Source organism: Motacilla alba, chromosome 5 (genome assembly GCF_015832195.1).
Source record: "Motacilla alba alba isolate MOTALB_02 chromosome 5, Motacilla_alba_V1.0_pri, whole genome shotgun sequence".
NCBI lineage: Eukaryota > Metazoa > Chordata > Aves > Passeriformes > Motacillidae > Motacilla > Motacilla alba.
In genome coordinates, this window is record NC_052020.1 from 31,388,654 (window position 1) to 31,412,697 (window position 24,044).

General features: G+C 39.0%; 1 protein-coding gene across 1 annotated transcript; it reads right to left on the bottom strand.

Annotated features, from left to right (window-relative positions):
• Positions 1-505: 505 nt before the first annotated feature.
• On the bottom strand, positions 506-17,892 carry FAM98B (family with sequence similarity 98 member B). The gene is made up of 8 exons (XM_038137675.1): positions 17,587-17,892; positions 16,676-16,824; positions 15,761-15,895; positions 14,875-15,053; positions 8,144-8,224; positions 7,652-7,768; positions 5,102-5,269; positions 506-3,647 (listed from the first exon to the last, which is right to left on the bottom strand). Exons 1-8 carry the CDS (start codon positions 17,649-17,651, stop codon positions 3,276-3,278), a joined length of 1,266 nt encoding a protein of 421 aa, XP_037993603.1. The 5' UTR covers positions 17,652-17,892; the 3' UTR covers positions 506-3,275.
• Positions 17,893-24,044: the final 6,152 nt, after the last annotated feature.

Sequence of the window (24,044 nt, forward strand, 5' to 3'; positions counted from 1 at the left end):
CCTAAACTGGTTTTTATATGGCGAAATGGGCATCCATTGAGTTGTCTTCAGTCATGTGAGGGAAGACAGCAAGAGGTGAAACTCCTATTTTTATGGCAAATCTGTTCTACAGTCTTATGCAAAACAAGTCGTGGGGTTTTTTTCATAATTATAGAAAGTAATAAAATAAAGCTTGAGAAGTAATTGGGAGATATTTCCTTCGTTTACATAAAGACAAAAGCAGTGATCATATAGATCACTATGCTTTTAAATTTTTTTTCAGTAAGATGAAATGTAACTGAGATTCCTTAGTAATCTCAGACAAAATCCCACACGTGGAATTTTTAAATTTTTCTATAAAGTTACCAAGTGCTTTCTCCATTTCGGTCAAAATACCTGTTATTTCCATTACCATAAACACTAAGTTTCACCACTATTATAAATCACCAGCAGGAATTCTTTCTTACAAACAAAGGAGGAACATATGATAGTGGATCCAAATCACAATACACACAGATAATGCAAATAATTTCAAATACAGTACTTTATTCCTCAGTGTTTACAGCTGTTGACAAAAGCGTCTCTCAATTCCTGAAAAAAATCCCCAACCTTTTTTTTCAGATCTTCAACAAACAAAACAATATTAACTTAGGTATTCATTAAGTGCAAATAAACACAAAAATGTTCACATATATATGAAAATCTTTTACTTACAACAATTTTTGAGAAGACTTTTTTTCAAGATAAAACTTGATGTTTAAATCAGTTTCTTTCATGTTGTTATTGCATTGTTTGAGAAATTAAAAGCATACATTCTGACAAAAGGACGGCAAAGGATACCTCCATGAAATATGGTGGTGCTTACTTTATTTTTTAACTACTGGCTCCACGTTTTGAAGTTATTTAAGAAATACTGAAACAGCCAGATTAAAAACGAAAATCTCCAGCCTATTTGTATTTCCCTATTTTACATGGTCTACATACACATAACTGAAATATGATACTGAAATAATTTAACTGTTAGAATTGAAGTGGGCATGTACCTGCTTCACTTGATGATTTACTTAATTCAGAACTGTCCTGCCTACTAACAAACAGGACGGACTGATGAGTGTAAAAACACCAAGGCACATCCACATCTGCAGTTACAACAATCCAACTAAACTGCTGCAATCTTGCATCCTAAGACTAATGAAACCTTTAAGCATAGATAGGTAGTTTGTTTTTCCAAGTGTAGTTCCTTGATGAAGCCACATGCTTGACTGCTGATTATTTTCAGCAAAAAGAAACATTGGGGTGAGCAAACAGAATTTAATCTTAAGGCTTTGGTTGTTAAAAAGCTGCTCTCTATTCCTTTGGTGACCAACAATTTGCTCCAAGGCCAGCAGTCTCATTTGGTATGTCATTGGTTTGGGAGCTATTCCAGAGCATTAGGCAAAAACCAAGCTTGGAATCAAGAGAACCAGTACTGTGCTCCCATGTGACCCATGAGGGGGTCTCTCAATATTGACTGCAGAGGCTGCCAAGAGCTTAGGCCAGTAAGAAGCATAGAAAATTTCTGGCAAAGGAACTGCAGTGCTAGCAGTTGGGTGACATTAAGCCATTATTGTAAAAGTTCACATCCCAGCTAACATGTTCCAGCAAGCAAAACTTCTGCTTCTTTTTGTCAGGCACCTGCTGCAACCCTAAAGTCCAGGCAAAGCCATATATATCACATTAGAAGCAGCATTCTCAAGCAAACTGATGAGAGAGGAAATAACAGAAGAAAAGCTTTTGGAAGATAGTAATTTGATTTGGAACAGAACTTTACATTCACGCATGAAGTTGCCAATGAAACAGGACACGATATGTATGTTTATGAAGGTAAAACAACTTCTTTAAAGCATACCAATGGACACCAATAGGAAATTTGTGCAGAAAGAACTTGTGACTGAGGAACATAAATCCAAAATCAAATGCTAAAGTTCAACCTGCAGTTACGCCTACAATTACAAGTGCTTCAAGTCTGCTGTGCTATTTAATCATCAGACACACCAGGTTCATCAGATGCCTTCCTGAATCTCTCTGTAGTGACCTGGCCCTGATAAATGCTGTCACAAGAACATACTCAGGGAGTATCCCCTTCCCACCTCTGTACTCAGGAGCAGCCTCACAACATGGGAGATCTAAAAGACACTGGGCAGCAGAAACTGACTTCTTCAAGTGACAGTGCTAAATTTAATTCCTGTCTACATATATTTACAGCCGTGATGGTATGTCAGCTAACTCCTCCTAGACTAACAGTGCATGTGAGGGAGAAGGCACCCATACCATCTCACGACAGGTAGAGAGAGAAATCACTGAGAAAAGGCAACGGAGAAGAGAATAATTTAAAAAAAAACAAGGGGAAAGAAAAAAAGGTGAGAAGAAATGTCATGTTCTTTCTTATAAAGCTCAGCTTATTCCAACTTTGTGTCTCAAAGCTGACATGAATTCATACCAGACGTGATGGCTGCAGGTTTTCTGCTCGATCTGATTTAATTTTTTTTAATGAAACACCGACAATGGAAAACAGGTAAAATGAAAATAAGACACTATCAAAACTCACTATGATGAGTTTACAGTACATGCTCTGACCATTTAAGTGTCTGATACATTATAAACACAAAAACCAATCTCATTTGAATAATTTATGTAGAGTATTAATTCACAACGTTACTGTAATGTGAAGTTCTGCAAGAATAATCAAATCTAATTGAGTAATTTTCACCAAAGCCTTAAAGATTTTAACATTTGAAATTAAAATTCATTTACATGAATGAATGCATGAATTAATTTTCATGAAAACTATGGATGAAGAACAATGACATGAAGAGAACAAGCCTGAAAGCAGCATTCTTGAGTCTTTTCAAAGTGGTTTCATCCAGTTGTTAGGCCTACTTTGTTTTTTCTACACCACATTTTGGAGCAGGAGAGTAGACATGCAACGTGCAATAATTAGAGAGGTCTGACCATTAATATATTTTTGTTTGTTTAGAAAGGGTTTTATTCAGTTTTCTGAGACTTATTTTAAATAAAATGACATAATAAAAAACACCATATAAGCAGTATGAAAAACAAGGACTTCAGTCATCAGATTTTAGTATAAAACTTCAGTTAACTAAGAGAACTCATGAGAACATCAGTTGGTCTAATGAATTTACTCATATGCTCATACTTAATTCTAACCTAAACCCAAGTGAACATATCTAAATTCCTAGTACCAGTAAACACCACCACTATATTCTGCCAGTTACTCTGTAAAAATTTACAGTGCTTTAGTATCTTCGGTATCCTCCCCCTCCCCTTCCACCATACGGATCACCATAGCCTCCCCTGCCACCATAACCTCCCCTGCCACCTTGGAAGCCACCTCCACCTTGGAAGCCTCCCCCACCCTGGAAGCCACCCCCACCCTGGAAGCCTCCTCCACCCTGGAAGCCACCCCCACCTCTTCCACCACCTCTGAAACCTCCACCTCCTCCTCCTCTACCCCCTCCACCCCCCCAGTTACCCCTTCCACCACCACCACCCCCCCAGCCACCTCTTCCACCACCTTCCTGTCTTTTTTGCCATGGAGGCATTTCAGGAGGAGGTGGTTCAATCTCTGTCGGTCTGCCTCCACGGTCAGGGACTCTCCCCATCAGAACCTGTATGGAAAAACAGGTCATTTTCAGAGTTACAAAATAGTAGTAATAACTTGAAGAGACACAGGAATTTCTCCTGTGAACAGAGAAATGCTGCCTCCTGTTTTCAGGAGATTTGGCTCCTCAGTGCAGTGCCTGACCGCAGAATCACTGTATCCTGTCCCTGTAACACCACAACAGAACTCTTAAAAAATGTTCTCATTTTTCACCTCTAGAACAGAAATAACTGCAGCTAGCTGGCTCATATCACTTTTGTGAATTTTTTATGAAGAACACTGCACACCTGAAGCATTAGTATTGCAATAAGCAATATCCACACTTCACACATAATGCACACAAATACACACATATATTCGTACAGATAAGACTCCTTATGATGTGGCTCGTCTACTTAAATTTCAAAGTTCAAGTTTAAACCTAATCAGCCAACAAAAAAAACCAACTGGCAAACTGATGGGCAGTTCTCAAAGGCACACCAATTTGCCTAACATTAGAAACTACTGACACTCAGTAAAGAGCCAGAATGAACAAAATATGCAATAGGCTGCAGTAACACTTCCAAGAAAAGGAAAAAAAAAGGCATCTTGACTATGGCAGGTATTACTCAGTGTATAAAAAGAGAAACTGCACTGGACAAAGGTAAACAAAACAAACACCTTTGAAGAACAAAGATGTATCCAAAGTAGGTATTTTTGTTGTTGCTTTCTTATTTCCTAAACTCCATGTGATCAATGTTAACATTCCCTGAGCAGTCCCAGGCACTCCAACTAAAGTCCTCTCAAGAAAAAGAAAACCCACCTTTCTCTGAGATCCCACAATAATTAAGAAATTTCAGAGTGTTAAGGATCAAAACATATTAAAGTATCTAAATGAGGTTAAAAAACCTTAGAAAAATCTGTAAATACAGGATCAATAAAATCAGGTTTAGTCACCACTTGAATGGTGAAACTCACATCACTTCTTGCAAACTTCAGCTTTTATCACACACAAGAAAGCAGCACTACGTTGATTCATTACTGCAGCCAAACCAGGTAATTTTACTTTGCAGCGAAATGACACTTCTGCGGAAAGTTTCGTGATTTATAACACACTGATGAACTAGAGATGTGGGTTTACAAACCAAACAATGATATCCTGGCAAGGTAGCTCAGGAACTGATACCACAAATACTTATATGTATCCTTGAGGTGTGCAGTTCCACTGAACTCAAGACACACGTACACCCCCCCATACTCTTCCCTCTCATCTACACTACTTTGTTTCATCCTGTTGGCATGACTGACTATCTAGGAAGATCAAAAAACTACTTTCTGCAATTTTTACCAGAATACTGCAAACCTTCCTTTCTTAAATGGAAAAAATGAAATTAAAGTACCAAGCAAAACCAGTGTGATTCCAGAATTCCTTTTGAGGTCTGCAAACGCCCATGTCCATTTATCATTGCCAGAAGAGCGTACCTTGTTGATAGCACAGGCGGTCTTCTCCCGTGTTGATCCACTACTGGTTCTTATGATCTTGGACAAATCCTCGCGAGCAGCAAGAAGGTGAGCTAATGTAATGGTGGACTTTGGAGACAGCGCGTAGCGCTTGGGCTGATAAATCCGTGCTATTTCATCTGTTTTTACCTAAAGGATAACATCAAATGCAACTTACTTGCCAGGTATCAAACACGCCAACAGACTTACTATAAACCATGTGCTGGTCTCAGTAAGTTTCAATTTGAACACAAGGTGAGGTGTAGCTTCTGAAAATATAAACTATATTACAAAACATAGTGCCAGTTATCACCAGTTCTCTTCCTGTTGGTGGAGCAAGTACACAGAACATGCTGCTGATTATGTTTAATTGATGCTGAAACTTAGCACCAGTACATAAGAAACTCCTCTATCCACTGGCATCAAACAGATTCTTTAACGTCTTCCAGCATGTCTACAGACTAAAACTTAAGAGTCCATACTGCTCTCCCAAGAGCTTTACATAACCATATTCAACAGATTGCTTCTAAACATGATGAAAACAGAGCAGCTTCAACATAAAGTAAATTCGTGGAAAAAACCTGAAAATATATCAATGCAGCAAAACACTCATGCAAGCCATGAAAAAGTTGAAAGAGGCTGAGGACAACAACAGATTTTTTCCAAGCATAATTTGATGCTTAATTTATTTAGCAGAAAAGAAAAATAAATATACTTTCTGGGAAAATCTAGAATGACCTTTAGAGTGAAAGAAAACATTTTATACTGGCTAGACCAGACAATACATGCTGAACCTTTACAAGACTGTTCTGCTAGGTAATTACTCCATCATTTATGAACCCCTTTCAGTCTGCAAACTTAGCCCTCTTGGAGGCTGAACAAGTTACAAAAAACTGAAAAAAAAATCCCCAAAATGCCTTACCATCAAAAGCAAAGAAACATATCAATATCTATTTAATGGTGGGAAAAAAGGCAAGCTAACAAATTTTAAAAAGACAACAATTTGTCTCTTGTCTTAAAAAATAAAAATCTCTAAATTACATCAGTGCCAGAACATTCAATCCCCAAAACTTCCTCAAAGAAGTTATGAACATCCTTCATGAGAAATAGGAGAAAAAAAAAGATTTAAAACAGTATGTTATTTTGAATTAGTATGTAACCTGGTTATTTCTGTAACTACATATATTTCACATCAACAGTCTTTTTAAGACAGGAAAACGAATCATCTGACTACTTTATCATCAAAAATCTCTTTAAACTATTGTTCTATTTCAAAAGTGCATTCATTATTTTTATGGAACAATAGCAAGTGACAAAGTTTTAGTCTGCTTAAGTTAGTCATCAGTCACATCAACTACACTTTAGAACTATACTTTAAATTTGAAGTTACATAATTGTATTGGTACAGCTGTAAGGAAGTTATACAAGTAGGGACATCTCCTGGTTTCTCTGAGCTAAATGCCTCCCTTTTCCTTTCTTGCAGGATAAAACATTCACAACCCCTTCAGAAATCAAACAGTGAGCTATTGCAACGCAGCACAGTAGCACCTTGACTCTTGTGTTCCAGTGATACTTAGTGAACTTCATGTAGTTGCTTCTGCATGTGTCAATGACAAATTGTGACACCACAAAGACTTGTAACAATCCATACTTTCAGTAAGCTTTCCAAGTTTTAAGATTTATTCACCTTAAGCTTTCTAAAAAAACCTTTGGAAGGAAAACTGATCTTGCCACTAATGAACAAAATCATCTGCCTTCAGCTTTTCACGTGTGTCTTCATCAAATTACAAACTTTGTGTGTCTTATCTCCCTACTCTTTGGGATACAAACAAGAAAGATTTCCAGCTTGGAAATATCATGACTATTTTTTAATATACAGAGTTCTAGGAAACAGTACAAATGAGATTATCACTAAAGCAATACCAGCAGAACAAATACAGAGGAGTGCTTTAGAATTTTTAGTGACTGGAAGGATTACAAGCAATTGTGTGATTTTCTCACACAAGCCACTATTCAAATAACCTGTTCAACTCAACAAACAGCTGTTCATCTAGTAGAATCCAAGATAGGGGGCAGTCACTGTAACCTCTCAGACTTTACGAACAGTCACTTTTTACACCCAATCTATGTTAAGGCCCAGTATTTGTCTTACTTTTGAATCTGCATGAGGTGCAGAGGTTCCCTCCTAGTTTACTTCATTGGAGGGTGTTAGATACAGAAAACAGGGAGATGGGAAATTTAATTAAAGTGAGAAACCCCAACAAAGGATGCTAGAATTTCTAATTGTGAAGCTATAAACAGTGACAAAGGATGGACTGTGCCATGCCTAGTTAAATCCATCCCCTTCCTCAATACCTAGGGTTTCGATATTACAACTTGAGATGAGAACAGGCTGGAAAAAAGATGGAAGTGTATGGCTTCCAGTGATGGAAGTGTATTTGTGTATTTACATGGCATGCATGTTCTGTAGGAAGACCTGGGTAACAGCAGCAGACTCCCACCTACAGGAAGCAAAAGATACATCCAGTTTACCTTTGCTCTATCAGACCAGCCAAAAGACTGCACAGTCACATCGAGCCTCTTCATCAACATCCGCCGTCGACACTCGTACTCACTGCGAAGAGCATCATTGATCTTTTCCAATCTTTCCTGCAGTGTTACAATAAGAAATTCAAACAAATATATAAAGTTATAGAGGTCAATTCAAACTTAACCCCATCCGTCAACTAAGATGTCTATCCTGAGGTGACCACTACAAACTACATAGCATCTTTCTAATGCTGCAGTAGTATCCATGTACAAAATGATTTGAAAATGAACAATGGATGGATCAACACAAGGTTTTATAATGTCAATTCTGGAAGTATACCTGATTATCACTGTTAGTATTTAGCAACGGAATTTCAGTATTAATATTCAGCAATACAACTGTGACAGCAAAAAGGCAAGGTTAAATGAAGCCATATACATTTATTTTTACCATCCTGTTAAATACTGAAAAGAAATGGAGAAACTTTTCTTTACCACTTGGTCAGAGTTCAGAGGTTTTGTCAGCAGTGATTTCCCGACATGGTTATTTTTAACTTTTGAGAGAATGTCCTTCACCTGAAAAAAACACAAACATCTCAGAACACAAATGATATTTAGATTTATTTCAGCAAAATTTGTTACAATCTCATTTTGCTACTCGGAAGATCACACATAGCACGTTTGTTTTAGAAGACTCATGAAAACAGATACATATCTTTTAGCTTATGATCCACTAAAAAAAGATTTCCTGAGTACTTTTGTACTGTGACCAGCCTCAATACAAAAATATTTTATGGCACATCACTTGTCCTCACAATAACAGAACAACAGTTATACAGCAAATTTATCAAGTGCATACAGGAAGTAGGACTAGCTAAATGACTCATTTTAGATACTACTACGTGTTGCAATGACAACAATTGGAAGTTCAAAGTTCTGTTGCCAAATGTTACACTGGGCTACAAAAAATCTGGTGATGGGTATTATTAAGAAAGGCAGGAGATATGACAGGCATGCAGTCATTCTTTCCCAATAATTTTATTCTAATCCTATACCTGGTTCCAGCTAACATTACATCTAAAACTTTTGCATTCACTCCAAATCAAATTTGTTCATACTTCTTCCACTAGTTCTTGCCCTCAATAATTAGAGATGAAATATGCTCTCTCTACCTTCCAAACACCACTGCATTTTCCTCTCTCATTACAAGAAAACTCTACCTCCTCTTCTTGAGTGAACTTCCTTTGGCAAAGCTCTTCTAAAATCATTACCATGAATGCCCACAACACTTGTACATAGCTTGAACATAATCCACCTGATTTTTCAGATGGAGTTGACTGTATGCATATTATTGTTTCTGTAAGTTTTGTACTTGCAGGATTTGTACTTTGTATTTCTCTCTGATGGAGAGAACTACATCTTTATTTGCTTTAGCAAATAACCATGGGGAACCAAGCAAAATGAATGAAACTAGAATTAATTTTCTTTTATATGTCAAAGGAAGGATTAAGGTAGTGCATGATCTACAGTAAAACCTGTAACGGGGGACAGCCATTAGGTACATTTGCAAGGATTATAAGACTTCAGGCAGGCACACAGGCATTTACATTACATTTGCCACAAAGGCATGGCTCAAAGCTCAGTTTTGAGCTTCACATGTTACAGAAATATCATCTCTAATGACTGCTATGAAAAAAATTCCAGAAGTCAAAAACCGAATTCTGGAGCACCTAGTTACTTTTCAAAAGAAATACTTAAAAAATCAACTCTCATATGGCAGGATTTTTATAATTGTCACAATTTTTTTTTTTTTGGCGTATATGAAGAAAAATATCTGATCTTAAATTTTCTGTAAAAACCAAGGTTTTTGTTCTTTCTTTTTTACATCTCTGCTGGGCAGCATTCCGGCAGATTAAAAACACAATATCCCAGAAAAAGTCTGAGGTAAATATATTGTGCAGTGAACAAATTAAGGGAAAACACTGTTTTGACGCTAACAGAAAAGACAGCCTAGCAGTATCTGAAAAGTGGCAATCTCATTAGTGTAATACTCCCTGTTATTATATTCAATTCATATCAAGAGAGGTTACAATAAGGGGTGAAGTTCAGTTCCATGTACCATACTGATCCCAACACTCCTTCTTCTCTGATAAGTCTTGCTTCCCCCTATAACCTTTTTCTTTAAAAAAACACTCCAAGGCTGTCTGTCTTCTGTGTGTAGCCAGTTTATTTTTACTGAAGCATGTACACAATGCCATATTCCACTCCAAAATGCAAATGCACCTAAGCACAAACTATGTTTGAATTTAAATAAAAGTTTGAAGATCAAAACCAAAAGTTAATAATTAACAATAAAGTAAGATCAGTATGACAAGAAGAGATGAACAGATCAGTAATGCGTATAGAATAAGAAATGAACAGCAGATGAATTAAAAATTCTATTGGGAAAGAGATGTCTCTTCGTATACCACTGTGGTCAGAAATATTACCTCAAAGTTTGAAAGAAAGAGTCTATCAAAATGAGACCAGCTGCTACCCACAAAAACCAATACAGCAAAATGAAAAATCCTCAATGTAATTTACAGTTAGAGTCTGAAAGAAGATGTGAAAGCCAGTGATGCTGAATACTACCAAGAGATTAGAATTACTTTAAGTTTGCAGCTGCAAGGACAACTAAGAGGTAAACACAACACTGGGCCACTGGGCTCCCCATACAAAAGCCATACATCCTGCCATCACAAGTCAATCACTGCTGCATACTCCCGATTCCCATGAAATGAAAAGTGAAAGGAAGTTTAGAGAGAACAATTAAGGAAGATCATCAATGAAAATCAGAACTAGAAGAAACAAGAGCAGCTAAATGAAACAATCCTTTACTGACTGAGAAACTGCCCCCAAATTTCTGCAATGTTTTCTTTCCATGTTAGAGAACACCTATGTAATTTTTCTCCAGCACAGCTTTACTAATCAGTAACAGTTAAGGAGGAATCTCTTCACTGATGAACTGGTCTATACTCATGAACTGGTCTATGTTTTTGACACACTGTAAAGTCATATTTAGATTAGTGAATCTCTAATTACTCCTCACTCCATCAGCAGGGCTCAAGGGGAAACCCTACAGCTGTAATGGTGACACAAGCTGAGCTGCCTGACAGCTGCAGAATACATTGCTCAGCCATAACTGGCAACAGAGGTATGAGCACAGAACTCTGACACACAACAGTCTGCCAGAGGACAAGATACAATGGATGTGAGAATCTGTGCTATAACCCATATTCCCACACATTACAGTTGTCCTGGACTGAGAAGGATATGCAGGAGTTTAAAAAACCCACCACAACCCAGAAAGAAGTCTGAACATGTAGGTGGGAACAAAACCAAATGCAGTGCCCTGATAAAAGAGCAGTGAAAACATACTCAAAGAAACATAACACAAATTGCAATAGCCAAATCATCCTAATGTTTTTACACAATCAGGTGTAAAAATAAAACCAAATAATTAAAACTAGATGTAGACAAGTATTTGAGTATTTGACATACCATGTAATCAATGACCTTGGTAACACTAAAAATTTATGGGATTGTTTTGGGAGTTCACAATCTCTAAATATAAAATAAAAACAAATAAGCCATTGGATCTGCTTGATACAAAAAAAAAACGAATTCAAATCTGCTGCATAAAAATAAACAGTTATTCCACTGTTAACAAATAAAGTGTATCCTCATTGAACATGACATTTCTCATTTGTTTTGTAATTTTGTACAACTGAAAAAAAAATTTAGCTCCTATTTCATTACCATGTTCAATGTATTTATTAAATATCCTCATCTTCTGTCAAAACAGATAAGTAATTTTTACATTTAACACCTTCTGCACAGAAAAACATCATGTATGTATGCACCTCCAGAGTTTTTCATTATTTTGAAAATACCTGACCTGTGGAAAGGTGTCAATATTAATTTAAAATAGCAACACTTTGGGGAAAGAATGTTGCCGTAATTAGTCATAAGGTGTACTGTACAGATGCATAGAGATCACCTAAAATCTTAAGCACAAAATATTTTTAAGCCTCTCTTTCATATACTTGCAGATAAATTCAGTATTTATCTAACTTTAAATACATTTTTGTTTGACCCTGATGTCTGGTGAACAGGACAACTCTTTGGTCTTGTTCCCTGCAGTTACATTAATCCTTACTGTCCAGGCACCATTACATCTGTTAAATTACTACAGATCAACAGTTTAATGAAACACAGTAATTTAAATAATAATAAATTCTAGGATTTCTACCCAAATATTTTTTTAAATATTTTTCTCACATTTCACTTTAGTGTAATGTTAGCTTAATTTTGACTTAGTTTGTTCAGTAACCCTTTGTAGTTTCTTTTCATTCCACTGATATGTGAAAAGTAGCAGAGTACTTTTAACATTGTGGGCAAAAAAAGTTCAGAAGTCTTTTGAATAACATCACATTAAAAGTTTTTTCAAATAAACAGTACTAGAATGTCACTTTGTAATTAGGTGTGAAGTTCACACTATCTTGACTGGAAAACAGGCAGATGTTAAGCACTAGTTACAAAGCACAACACTGGCATGAACTTCTCTGAATTTTTCATCAATGTTCATTGAGAATTTATAGAGGTTTTGGCACTGAATTTCAGACTGAATCTCAGATTCCCCCTTTGTAAATATACTTTACAAGGGAGTAGCATGTTAAACAACTTTAAAATTACTATTAGTTTTTCAGTACTATATAATAAGATATACTTAGTGATAGAAGGCTGTAATACTGTCAATTTATCTCTCATTTTCTTAGGTATATGGATGACCACTGCCCTAGGTAATTACAGGAGATGCAAAAGATACTTGCTATGATTGTACATTCCAAATTTGAGCTACTATAAAACTCATTTTGAATGAAGAAAGCAATCCTGCTTTTATACTAATCCCTTATATAAACTGGAAAATCACTTAAAACAATAAATATTCTAATGTTCCATACCAAAATACAGTGTGTGATCTGGCCTTTGGGAGGTTGCTGCTGCACAGCCAAACTATTCTCAGAACTACTCCCACAGCTACTGACAATGCTGAAGATGCTAGACAGAGACAAAGAGTAGACATGTTGAAATGCTGCAGATACATTTGCAGATACACTAAATAAAAATACTAGATCAGTAGGTAAGTCTGTATTATAAATGATACAACACTAAACATCAACAGTGCAATTTTATGCAGAATCTAATTAAATCAAAAGCCAAAGAGTACTTTGAAAAATAAATATATAATTTCAAGTGAATTTCTGTGTTCATATTAAAAAAAAAGTAACAAAATGGTGCTCTTAAAAATGTTTACAAAGCCAATGAACTTTAATTGGTGGCATCACCTTTCTAAAGCAGCTATACCTATAAGTTTAAGTCTCTAACTCTGTCATCTATCAAACTTGTCCTGTATTAAGGTAATGGATGAAGGACAAGTAAACACATAGCAGAAATTCTACAAAATCTCCTGCGAGCTAAGAAAATTTGTTTATAAAGGATCCTTTGTTCATAAGGGATGAAATACACAGAGAACAAATTACACTATTAATTTGGAGTCACAGAAGATGAATGAACTAGTTTTGCCACCTTTCTACACTCTGAAGTGAGTACAAGTGGTATAACCACTGTGGAACTGACAGACCTGAAAACTATTGGAAAATAGTCCAGGCGGCATTAATAAAAAAAAAACCAACCAACCAAAACCAAAGATAAAACGCTTTTCAGATTCTGCTAATTTTAGTACTTCTGAAAGTGTAACAGTTTATACACACTGGGATGGAAACACCATGCACAATTCAAGCCTGTGATGCTGTCTGATAGGAAATGTCAGACTTTGCAAAAGGTGGCAGATGCAGGTGTCCAATAATTCAAAGAAAACATTCCATATCACTATGTGTGTACGAAGGAATTGGTGCTCCAAGTCTGCTCTTGCTGTCTCACAACTGCAGAACTGGTGTCCTGTTCCTACAATGCGATGAAACTAAATCTGCACCAGAGAAGTGAAGCAAGGAATGGAGAAAGGAAGGTCACAGGCCATAGCTGCAGCCTATGAACACTCATGGATGTAAACACAGCTAACGCTCACAGAGGGAGATCAGCACAATCAGGCCATTAGTCATCAGCTGTAACTCTGACATTTTCATTCCCAAGACAGTGCTAGAATTGTTTCTTCATCCCTTCAAAAATGTTTACTGAATGATAAGATTTCCTTAATAGATCCTAACATTTCCTAAATAGATCAAGCACAGATATAGTGTAGAAATAGGCAGTTCCACTTGCACCTGGGTGATGTCTTTTATAAATTAACCTATTAAAGGTTTTGTCTTGTCACACTGAAGACAGATGTAAGAAAATCATGCAAGTAATAGGCCCTCTCCCCAAAATCTCTAAATGTTCAACTGCCCAATTGTTGATGAAGAAGAATGAAAAAAACAAGCACAATCATGTCAAATCATTAAATTCAAAGACTCAGAAGCAGAGGGAGTTTTTATTCTACCCTACAGGAGGATCAGTCACTCTCTCCCCAAACACTAGAGAGACATGAAGAGCAAAACTTTTAGCTGTCTGACAGAGAAGATAAATTCCACCTCAAGAGCCTATTTACATTCTGCAGTAAGGAAATCAGATTAAGGATCACATCAGTGAATTGAGTTAGAACCTGGAGGGACACAACAGAAAGAACAATCTTGCTGACTAAGGTTTAAGTTGGCTTATTCACTGAATACTGGTAATTCAGGCATTTCCATCCTCTTCTGCAACAAATCCACACTTGCAATTAAGAAATTAATAAACTAAAAAGGACTACATCAAGTTTTGCCTATTAAATTTAAATGCATTCCAGAAATGACTACAGGTATATAAATGCACAATCAGTTATTACCCAAAGTTTTCTGCTTGCTACAGCACATTTGAATGGGTAAGAGGAAAACTTATACCTTAAACTTGCATGGCAAAATATGTCTGGTCAGCTACACTGCAACCTCAGGGAAATGCTGAAATACTTCACCTCATAACTAGAACAGTTTAACTTAAAACACTAAGCTGGCTTTCAGGATTAAAGTTCTTCTGCACTTGTCAGATAGGGTTTTTATGGGTGAGACTGCTGGGACCTTAACTCTATGACAAATGCTTACAGGGACAGTGCTTACAGTTTAGCAGTAGTGAGAAGATGTAAAGGCCCATACCTTTTGTTCCACACTGGTTAACAAGGGAGGAATACCAGAAGATGAGGAGTTTGGCAGACCCAGTGCATCACAAATGGTTTGCATTTCCTGAATAATTTCATTGTGCTTTTCCAAATGAGAGCCTTTAACTTTCTTGCTCTGCAGTATCTTTAAAGCTTGAAGTTCTGTACTTAGAAATACTAGAGAGAAAAGCATCATAACAGCAGGTTTAGAGACACTAAAGCATTTCTGCATCCACATTCTCAGTACAGCTACAGTATCTTACATCTGTAAGGTATAACCATGATAAAAGGGAGACACTCTCAGGCCTCTCCTTAACAGGTCAGTATGTTTCCCATTCTTTACCTCAATTTCCTCTCATGTGACTTCCTACCTTCAGTCTACATACTGCATTTAACTGTTCAACTCCCTTCTGCCACCAGATCCCAAGTTCCTTGGCTAGTTTCATATTACCACACTGGTTCCTGCTGCCACTCCTTTGTCCACGTCCAATCTACACTTAGACATTGCTTCTCTCAATTCTGCTTTCAACACCTTCAGATTGTGCAGCATTTCTGTTCAAGCTGCCCTGAAACCTCTCACAAACACAGGAAGCAAGGTCTCAGTTTAGGTGAGCTGCAACAGCTGGACCAAGAGACGGATCAGGAGGCCTCAGTAGGTTGCACCATACTTTTAAAAGAAATTTTAGTTTCTGCTAAACAGCTTTCGAATGCTCTTCTATTTTTCATTTTGCACAAGTGAGTTGATGCACGCTGAGCCAGTATGTAACGACTGTACACATCAACTTAAAAACACATAAAGAACTCTTCAGTGTAAATCGTTCCGTTATGATAAAGCATGCACATAAAATACTGTATTATAAATGGGAAAAAATATTATTACTCACAAAGGAGTTTAAGACAATCTTCTTTCTCTCTTAACCTGTCTTTGATGTCTCCAGACACCAGGGATGAATATGGACAAGCCATTTCTCTCAGAAAGCCACTAATTTCAAGCTGGAAGCTCTCTGTATCTTTCACTCCTATGGAAATAAATGCACAATTAATGGCTTGTTACAGAAACATCAAACTGCAATCTAATTTTTTTAACATACACTTCTATTGCAGATTTCAACAGCCCAAAGATTAACCACCTACCACACCAGTAACATTTTTCTTTAAAAAGTCAAACACACAAGAAGATATGCTTTCTAATAGTATCTTGTACTCATGCTTTGAATGAGGTAATGCTACAGCAGTCTGTGAAGACATGAACACAAATGACCATGAGCAGGAAGTGAACAGTTTATGTCACTATATAGCGTGTAACTAACTTTCCAATGAAGAAGTCACAGGAGTCATGAGCCCATTATTTTCAGTGTTAGTTCCACTACTTTCTGGGTGAAAACATAAGTAATATAAAATTTCATCCAAACTCCAGCCCTCGGCAGAAATAATCAGGCAGCACTACCAAGCACCCCAGGTATCCGCACACGGAGCTGACTGCAACACTGTGCTGGACCAACAGCCAGAAAACACCCGGCACTGCAATCTATGCCATCAAAATATGATTACAGGCATTAATGTACTTTTCATATTTATGTATATCTAAAACCACTTCAAATCACCTTCTTTTTTCCTTTTGAAACAGTCTTCAGAACAGAAGATCTTAATCTTAATCTAAGAGCGAAATATATACAAATATCAGCCTGAGTTTGGCTACCTTTCAGCTTTCTTGTAAACTTCAACACTGTAATTTCACTATTAGCTGAACAGTACAGGTCTAAATCTACTGAACAAATACTAAATTAACATTGATATACCATCTGCTGCAGTGATGCTTTCTTCCATATTACAAAGTGACTTTATCTGGGAACCTAACCAAATGCAAAGCTCAAAAAATTCTGGTGAAGACAATCCATTTTCTGCTGCTTTTTTCAGGGCCTCCTCCTCCAACAGGGCACCCGTGTACCTGCACAGACAGATAAACATTAGTAATAAGAAGTAAGTGTAACATAAAATATATATATTTTCAAATTACTTTACTGTAAGCTGGTTAGTAACTACATTTAAAGAAATTTATCTTTCTACATTATTTTTTGTCAAGAAATAATTCAGGCTTCTTTTTTTTTTTTCAAACACACCAAAAAGTTATTGGTCATTTATATACAAAATAGTTTGTCAGAAAAATATGAGACAGGCACTTTCACTTGTGTCTGTGAAAACACTTTGATCTCTCAGAACACGCCCGACAGAGAAGAACTCGAGTATTAACTCAAGCGTTTGGTTAAATTACCTCTTAACAGTAACAACTGACTGCCCTGGAGTACTGGGAATGCCATAACTGAAAATTAAATTCCGCACAGTTTTTGTCCCGTACCATGCGAAGCACTTCGCGGGAGGCGGGCAGGCACCACAGAACGAGGTGCTGCCCCGCCAGCCTCCAGCGGCCGCCCCAGTGCCGACCACGGCCGCCGCACCCCGCGGAGCGCCCGGGCTCCTCTGCCCTCCCCGCGCCACAGCCAGGGCGAGCCCACCGCCCCCGCCGTGCCCCCGCTCCCGGCCGAGGCCCGGCCCCGCCGCAACGCGGGGCCCGTTCCTCGCCGATGCCGCGCTCCCCGTCGCTCCCGCCTCCGGCGCGGCCTCTCGCCCGTGGCTGCGGCAGCCCGCTCCGCGCCCAGCCGGGCTGCCCGCGGCCCCTCGCAGGGGGAGTCAGCCGCCGCTCCCCGGTTACCCCAAGGCCTCCAGCGCGTCCAAGATGTCGCTCTCCATCCCCGGGCCCGGCGGGAGCTCCCTCATGCCGGCGCCGCGCCGCGCGGTGCCCGCCTCAAAGCGGCCCTCCGCAACCCGCGCCCGCCGCCGCGTTCCGCTGCCGCCGCACGGCAGCCCCGGACGGGGGGCGGCCCCGGGCTGCCCCCGCCCCTCCCTCGGCGGCCACCCCCGCTCCGAGGGGCCGCTGAGCGCCTCGGGGCCAGCCCCCGCCTGTGTCTGGGGGTGACCCTTCCATACAGCCCGGCTCTGCCCTTCCGCCCGTGCCGGGGGGCGCCCGGGCTCCCTCACCCTCCCCCGGCAGGGCTCGGCTCCTCCTGGCCCTGCTGCTGGGCTCCGGGTTTGGCCCCAAACCCCTGCCCGCTGCAGTCGCCTACCCCGCTCCACGGGGTACCAGCCGCCTGGAGAAATACAGGTTCGGGAGCGACCGCAGCCGCCCCTCGGGGCTCCAGACATGGCTCAGGCCAGGTCAGCCGGCTCTGCCACCCCTAGCCCAAGCCCCCTCTAGGATGTGATTCAGAAAAGCAGGTGTTGAGGCCTGGACTTCTGCGTTATTTCTGTGACCTCCCAAATTGAGAAATTGTGCCTGAGACGGTGCAAGCTGTGTCTCCCGGGCACCTGTAGATTTTCCACTGTGGGGTGGTGCCTCGGCCCTGCTGTGCTGATTTTGGCTGAGGTGAACTCTCTCCACTGTGACTAGTATGAGACTGTGTTTTGGGGTAGTGCTGAAAGCAGTGCTGATATAATAGAGATGTTTTTGTTACTGCAGAGCCACAGGCTTTTTCTGCTTCTCGTACTCTCACAATACCCGCCTGCGAAGGGACTGGTGGTGCTCGGAAGGGGCACAGCCAGGACAACTGACCCCAACTACCAAAGGGATATTCCAGGCTATGTGGCATCATGATCAGTATATAAAGCTGAGGGGAAAGGGAATAAGGGCGGATGTTTGGAGTTGGAGATGACGGCATTTGTGTTCCCACGTAACTCGTGTCCTGGGGATGGCTGAACACTCCCAGTGGGCTCATGGGAAGCAGTGACTTAATTCCTGTTTTGCTTTGCTTGCATGCACGACTTCTGATTTATGTATTAAACTGTCTTTTATCTCAACCCACAAGTCTTCTAGCCTTTGCTCTTTACTTTTTAACCTGCATGTGTTTCCATTCTTGGATTCTCTCCCCAGAGGGAGAGAAGGAGGGAGCAAGTGAATGGTTGCATGTTACTTGGTTGCCATGTGGTGTAAAACCACAACAGCCCTTTTGACCTTTTTAAACCAGTGTTTTCTTATATGGACCTTCAGAAAATCCAGTGGCTACATCTATGATGAAGACCAGAAAGGCATACAATCAGATAGAAGTAATTACAGCATAGATGTTCTTAATGCGTAAAATCTCTACAATTTTTGAAGCAACTATTTTGAATTATTTCTGTTTAACAGAAGATATGGCTTTATTGAGTGTTAAGCTTTAAAAAGCGGGAATCAGGACAGCTATGACATCCTCCCACATGCACAAACAGAAATCTAGAAATTAAAAACATGGTTTATGGCAGTCAGGGGAAGGAAGAGCATCCTGAAGGCTGACACACTTAAGTTGACCATATGTGTACATCAGTGCCAGTACCTCAGCAATCTCTTCCACAGGTCTCAACTGGCTTGTACCATGTGACAGAACTTTGATTGGCTTTTGTTTCAAATGGGCTAACATAATTTCTCTAAATGAAGGAGCATGCATCTGAGAGCAGAGATTCAGAACATGAACTCTTTTCCCATTTTAACATTAACATCCAATTAGTAGAATGAGAAAAGATATGCAGAACTGGACAGAAATAACCACTTCTCTTTTCCTTTTTTTTTTTTTTTTAAGCTGTATCTCTATGCCACCCAGAGTGATTCATCACTGTACAGTTGCTGTCCAAAACTGGGAAGTTTTCATATCAGTCAATAATGCAGGCTAAGACAAAGAACTGGGAACAACTGGAAGTGAAACTAGCGTGACATTATCAAAACTAAAAAGAAATCTGGTGATTTAAGACATACTGTGTGGTACAAGTAGATGGCAGCAGTGGGTCTCACTGTAAATATTCCTAATAAAAGTATTTTGCTAATTTATGTTACTGGAAGACACCTAAATTAGTAATTTCTTCCACTGTCTTTTGATAGTATTGCTTATACATGTATATATATATGTGAATATATATATATATATATATATATATATGATAGCCAAGCATGTGTATCAGTCACTGTTTTAATTCCACAGGGTGTTCTTGAAAAATTGTAACTTTTCTGTGTACTAGAGATGTTCTGTGTATGAGGGAGGACAACTTTGATTTTCCCAAACTGTCTCTTGACACCCACAATTGAGAGACGATTTTGGTTGTGATTGTGTACTTATGCTCCTCTCATGGTGTTACCATTCATGCAGTCCACAGCTTTCTCCATGTCCATTCCTGAGTTTCCAGTCTCTGGGGAAGGGAAAAACAACCCTGGCATGAGAACGCTGGCTAAAACACATTTTGTAACCATCTGTGCCCTTGGGTGTGGACTTTGCCTTTGCCCCATGCCCTTTGCAATATACAAACATAAATATCAAACCACAAACACACAAGTGAGAACACCAAAAGGAGAGGTCTCAGCACTTCACAGCCATTGCTTTCCAACAGAAGGCCTATGTGACTTCAGCTGGGTCACCAGTGCCCTAGAGCTTTCCAGTTTCTGCCAGAATTTCTTTTTCACTGGACTGCCAGTTAGCCATCTCCCTCAGCAGTCAGGTAACTCTTGGTGCTAGCACAAGGAAGAAATAGAGGTGCACAGCCAAGATTAGAAAATGAAGACAGCATTGGATCAGCACTGACTTGAATCAGCTTGAACTGATACAAAATGGCAGCAGTGTCTGTCTGTACAGCAAGGTGAAGATGGGAATTTTCGGGAAAGGTCTGCCAATCTGAATGAAATTTCTAAATTACAAGTTGCCTCTAATCTTGCTAAAAAACAAAATACATGATTCGGTTTTCCATTAAGGTAGGTAAACCTCAAACATTTACTTGCATGAATATGACAAGTCACAAATTGTTACGCTGTTCAAAACTGCTTGAGAAGTGCTCCCGCTGCCAGGCTTGCAGTGGGCATTCTCAGACAGCCTAGTGGCAAGAATGGGGTGGAAGGGTCCTGCTTACTGCTGCAGCAGGGCCATCACCTCCTGGTCTGCACTGCCAACAGAGATGGCTTTGGGTTCTACATGGTGGGCACAATCTGTCTGCTCCTAGAAGGAAAAATAAAGCTGCCCACAGATGCAGCGGCTGCACATTTCAAAGATTAATTGTTTTGTCCTTCTCATATGCAGCATTGGAATAAAAAATGAGCTCTCTTGAGTTCAAGCAGAATGGACCCAGACATTGTTTTAATGCACGAGAGGTACAAGTAATTTGTAGTACTAAGAAACATTTAGCAGACAATTAATTGACCACTAGAGGGGATCATAGGAGTGGAGAAGGAGTTGAATGTACTACGTGATAAATGCTTTCCTCTAATCCAAGCTCGCCTACGTGCAATGTTAAACTGTATGTGCACAGTTTAAAAATGATTGAGAAAAGACAGCACTCTGTGCATAAGAAGCATATATTAAGTTTAAAATACATCAATAACAGGTTTACTTGTTTCAATGAAATACCTTCTTTACACAGATATTTTTTCATCAGTTTAACTTAATCCAGAATAAGTCTGTTCAGCTTCCATCTGTAAAAAGGTGCTAATCATTCTTTTGTTCTATTAAAAAAAAAATAGGTTCTGTTCTTCAGACTTGCTGTCATTTAAACAAGTGTAGCTTGCTTGTTTAAAAGCTAATGTTAAGTTGCTTTTAATCCTTCCAGAAGCTTGTTCTTATCTTTAAGGATGATTTAGGAGTAGCCACCCCAGGCAGTATGAGCCTCATTACATCATTGTGGAATCAGACTGCAAGTTGACATTGATCTGTATATTTTAATTACATCAGTCTCGCAAATGAAGTATTTGCAATGAATGTGAATGATGTGATATCCATGTCACCGAAGCTGAACAAATTTCCACTAGCTACAAGGATCCTGCCCATCCATTTACTGGCTATCTTGCTGAAATTGAACTTGACATCTCATCATAAATATTTGATTTAGAAATCACCCTTCTAACATCTTCCAGACCAAATCAAACCACCTGAAGCAGTGACATCAAAGTTTTCAGTCCAGAATGAACTCTTTCAAGAAACTATGCAAAGTAATAAATTCTGCAGAATAAAAAGTTCAGTTCCTTGAAGATGGACTGCTCTCAAGTGAATTTCTTATGGCACATCTCTCTGCACAGGGATGGGAGAGGACTGAACCAGGCTGCCATTGACACCTTGCACAGTGACTGCAACATCCCCACTAGTACCCTTTCTCCAGTACCTGTCTAAGAAGATGGTGTCTTTTCACTCTCCTTGAGACAGAATAAAATGATTAAGGCAGTCTAGCTTTGTAAGGTTAAAGACTTAATTGCACATAGCTGAAGCTACTGAGTTTTGTCATTGACCTTTGAGGTGTAGATGTGGGGCCTAAATATTTCAGTGAGATGTGCTTGCACCTTTCAGCATCACTAAATAAATATGAATAATCTGTTTCTCTTTTTTTTCTAGCGATGCATTACAAGCATTATGACTATTAAAGAACCTAGATTTCTTTTTTGCTTAAGTGGAGTGTCCCACGGAATATATTAATAAACAACAATACAGAAAGAAAGGCACTGAACGTAAGCAGCTTTACAAAAGGCAAAGCTGAGTGACTTGTGGAATTGCCAGCACCTTTCACCTCTGTCATGGGACTCAGTTTGTCTTCTTGCTACCGAGATAGTGATTATACTGTAAGGACGAATTACATCTGAAATTTCTGTTGTTGGTTTTTTGGTTTTTTTAAGGGAAAGTGAGAAGATGATGTAGCCCTTAGGTGCCCAGCGAACAGTTGTTTGCGGAAGAGGCTGCAGAGTGCTGGTCGTAATTTTGTAGGCATTATTCCATTATGAATAATATTGAAGCCACAAACTAGTGCAACATATTAAGTGAGCAAAAAAAGACAGACCTGCAGTAAGTCTGGCCCCTGCTGCAACAAATGTTCAGCCTGGCAGGACAAAGCAATGAATAATCCAAGTTCTTATTTCTTATTCTTTTAAAAATAAACTGTGCCCATTTTGCTCTTCAGACCATATGGCATGAATCATTTCAGTGAAGCATTCATCACATCATGATTTACACTGACATTATTTCTTAGAAGTTAAATGGTGGGGCTTCACTGGGAGCAGCTTTGTGTATTACAGCCATTCTTGTCTCTTTCACTTCTTTCACTGAAAGGTAACTTCATTAATCTCAGCTCAAAACTGGAGTTATGGGAGTGAAACCCAAGCACAAAGTATTCCTGCTTTTAGGTTTTCTGGTTGAGAGTTGATTTACTCATAAATGTACACAAGCTTTTTATTTTAAGCTTTTATACTCATGTATGATGTAGTCATAGGTGCCTGATTGCTACTTACTCTGTTTGCATTTTAAGAAAGTACAACAGAGAAAAGTCTTATCATAGTTGTAGCAAATACAAATTTAATGAGAAAATGCTGCATATTTAAATGGCAAAGAAGGTATGTGATCAGGAGTGTGAGTTACCTGAGAGGGATTCCCTGAAGTCAGAAACCTGCTACTGAGTCTTGGCAGCCTCTGTCAGTAACACCATAAGGCTGCAGGACAGTCCAGGAAAGCCTGTGAACAAGGGCAGCACAGACACTGTGCTGCATCCATAGGGAAACTGAGGATGTAAATTTGCAGCAGCTCCCTCTATCAGTTCTTAATTTTCTTTTATCACTACCTGTTTCTTTTTTTCCATGTATTTCCCACAATTAAGTGAATTTTCTGTGTGGTTTTTTTCCCCCTATTAACCCCCTGCTGAGAGACCAGGGAAAGGAAGAACTTCTGCATATAGTAACAAAATTATTTCTCTGCTTGTCATGTACACAGTGTATCCTTGGGAAATCACTTAAAACTCTGTATTTCAGGTGTAAAAGCACAGTGTTATCTGAGTAGTAAAGATGGTAAACCAGAATTTAATAAATAGAAGAAATAATAATCATCATCATACTGTCCTTGATTGATAAAATGTAAAGTATCAGACTATCTATCCTAGTTAAAATAAAAGACAGGAAACATGGAATATTATTAAATGATGGGAATAATTTACTTCTAAAAAAATCCCTGAATCAAAACACAAAGTGGCAAATGTTGGGTCTTAAATGTAAGGCTAAGACTTTCAGAGTATGAGGCATCCCTTCCACTGGGGCTTGACTCACAAGTCATACTTCACAATTTATAGCAAAACTGGATTCTACATATTGGAATAAAGATTTTTAACAAGCTTCCATCTGTTAAACCAGTGAAT

Coding starts and splice junctions, on each gene's coding strand:
- FAM98B (XM_038137675.1), bottom strand. CDS start 17,651: ATGAGGGAGCTCCCGCCGGGCCCGGGGATGGAGAGCGACATCTTGGAC. Junction 15,896..16,675: donor AAGCATCACTGCAGCAGATG/GTATATCAATGT, acceptor TTATTTCCATAG/GAGTGAAAGATACAGAGAGC. Junction 7,769..8,143: donor CTCTGAACTCTGACCAAGTG/GTAAAGAAAAGT, acceptor GTAACACTGCAG/GAAAGATTGGAAAAGATCAA.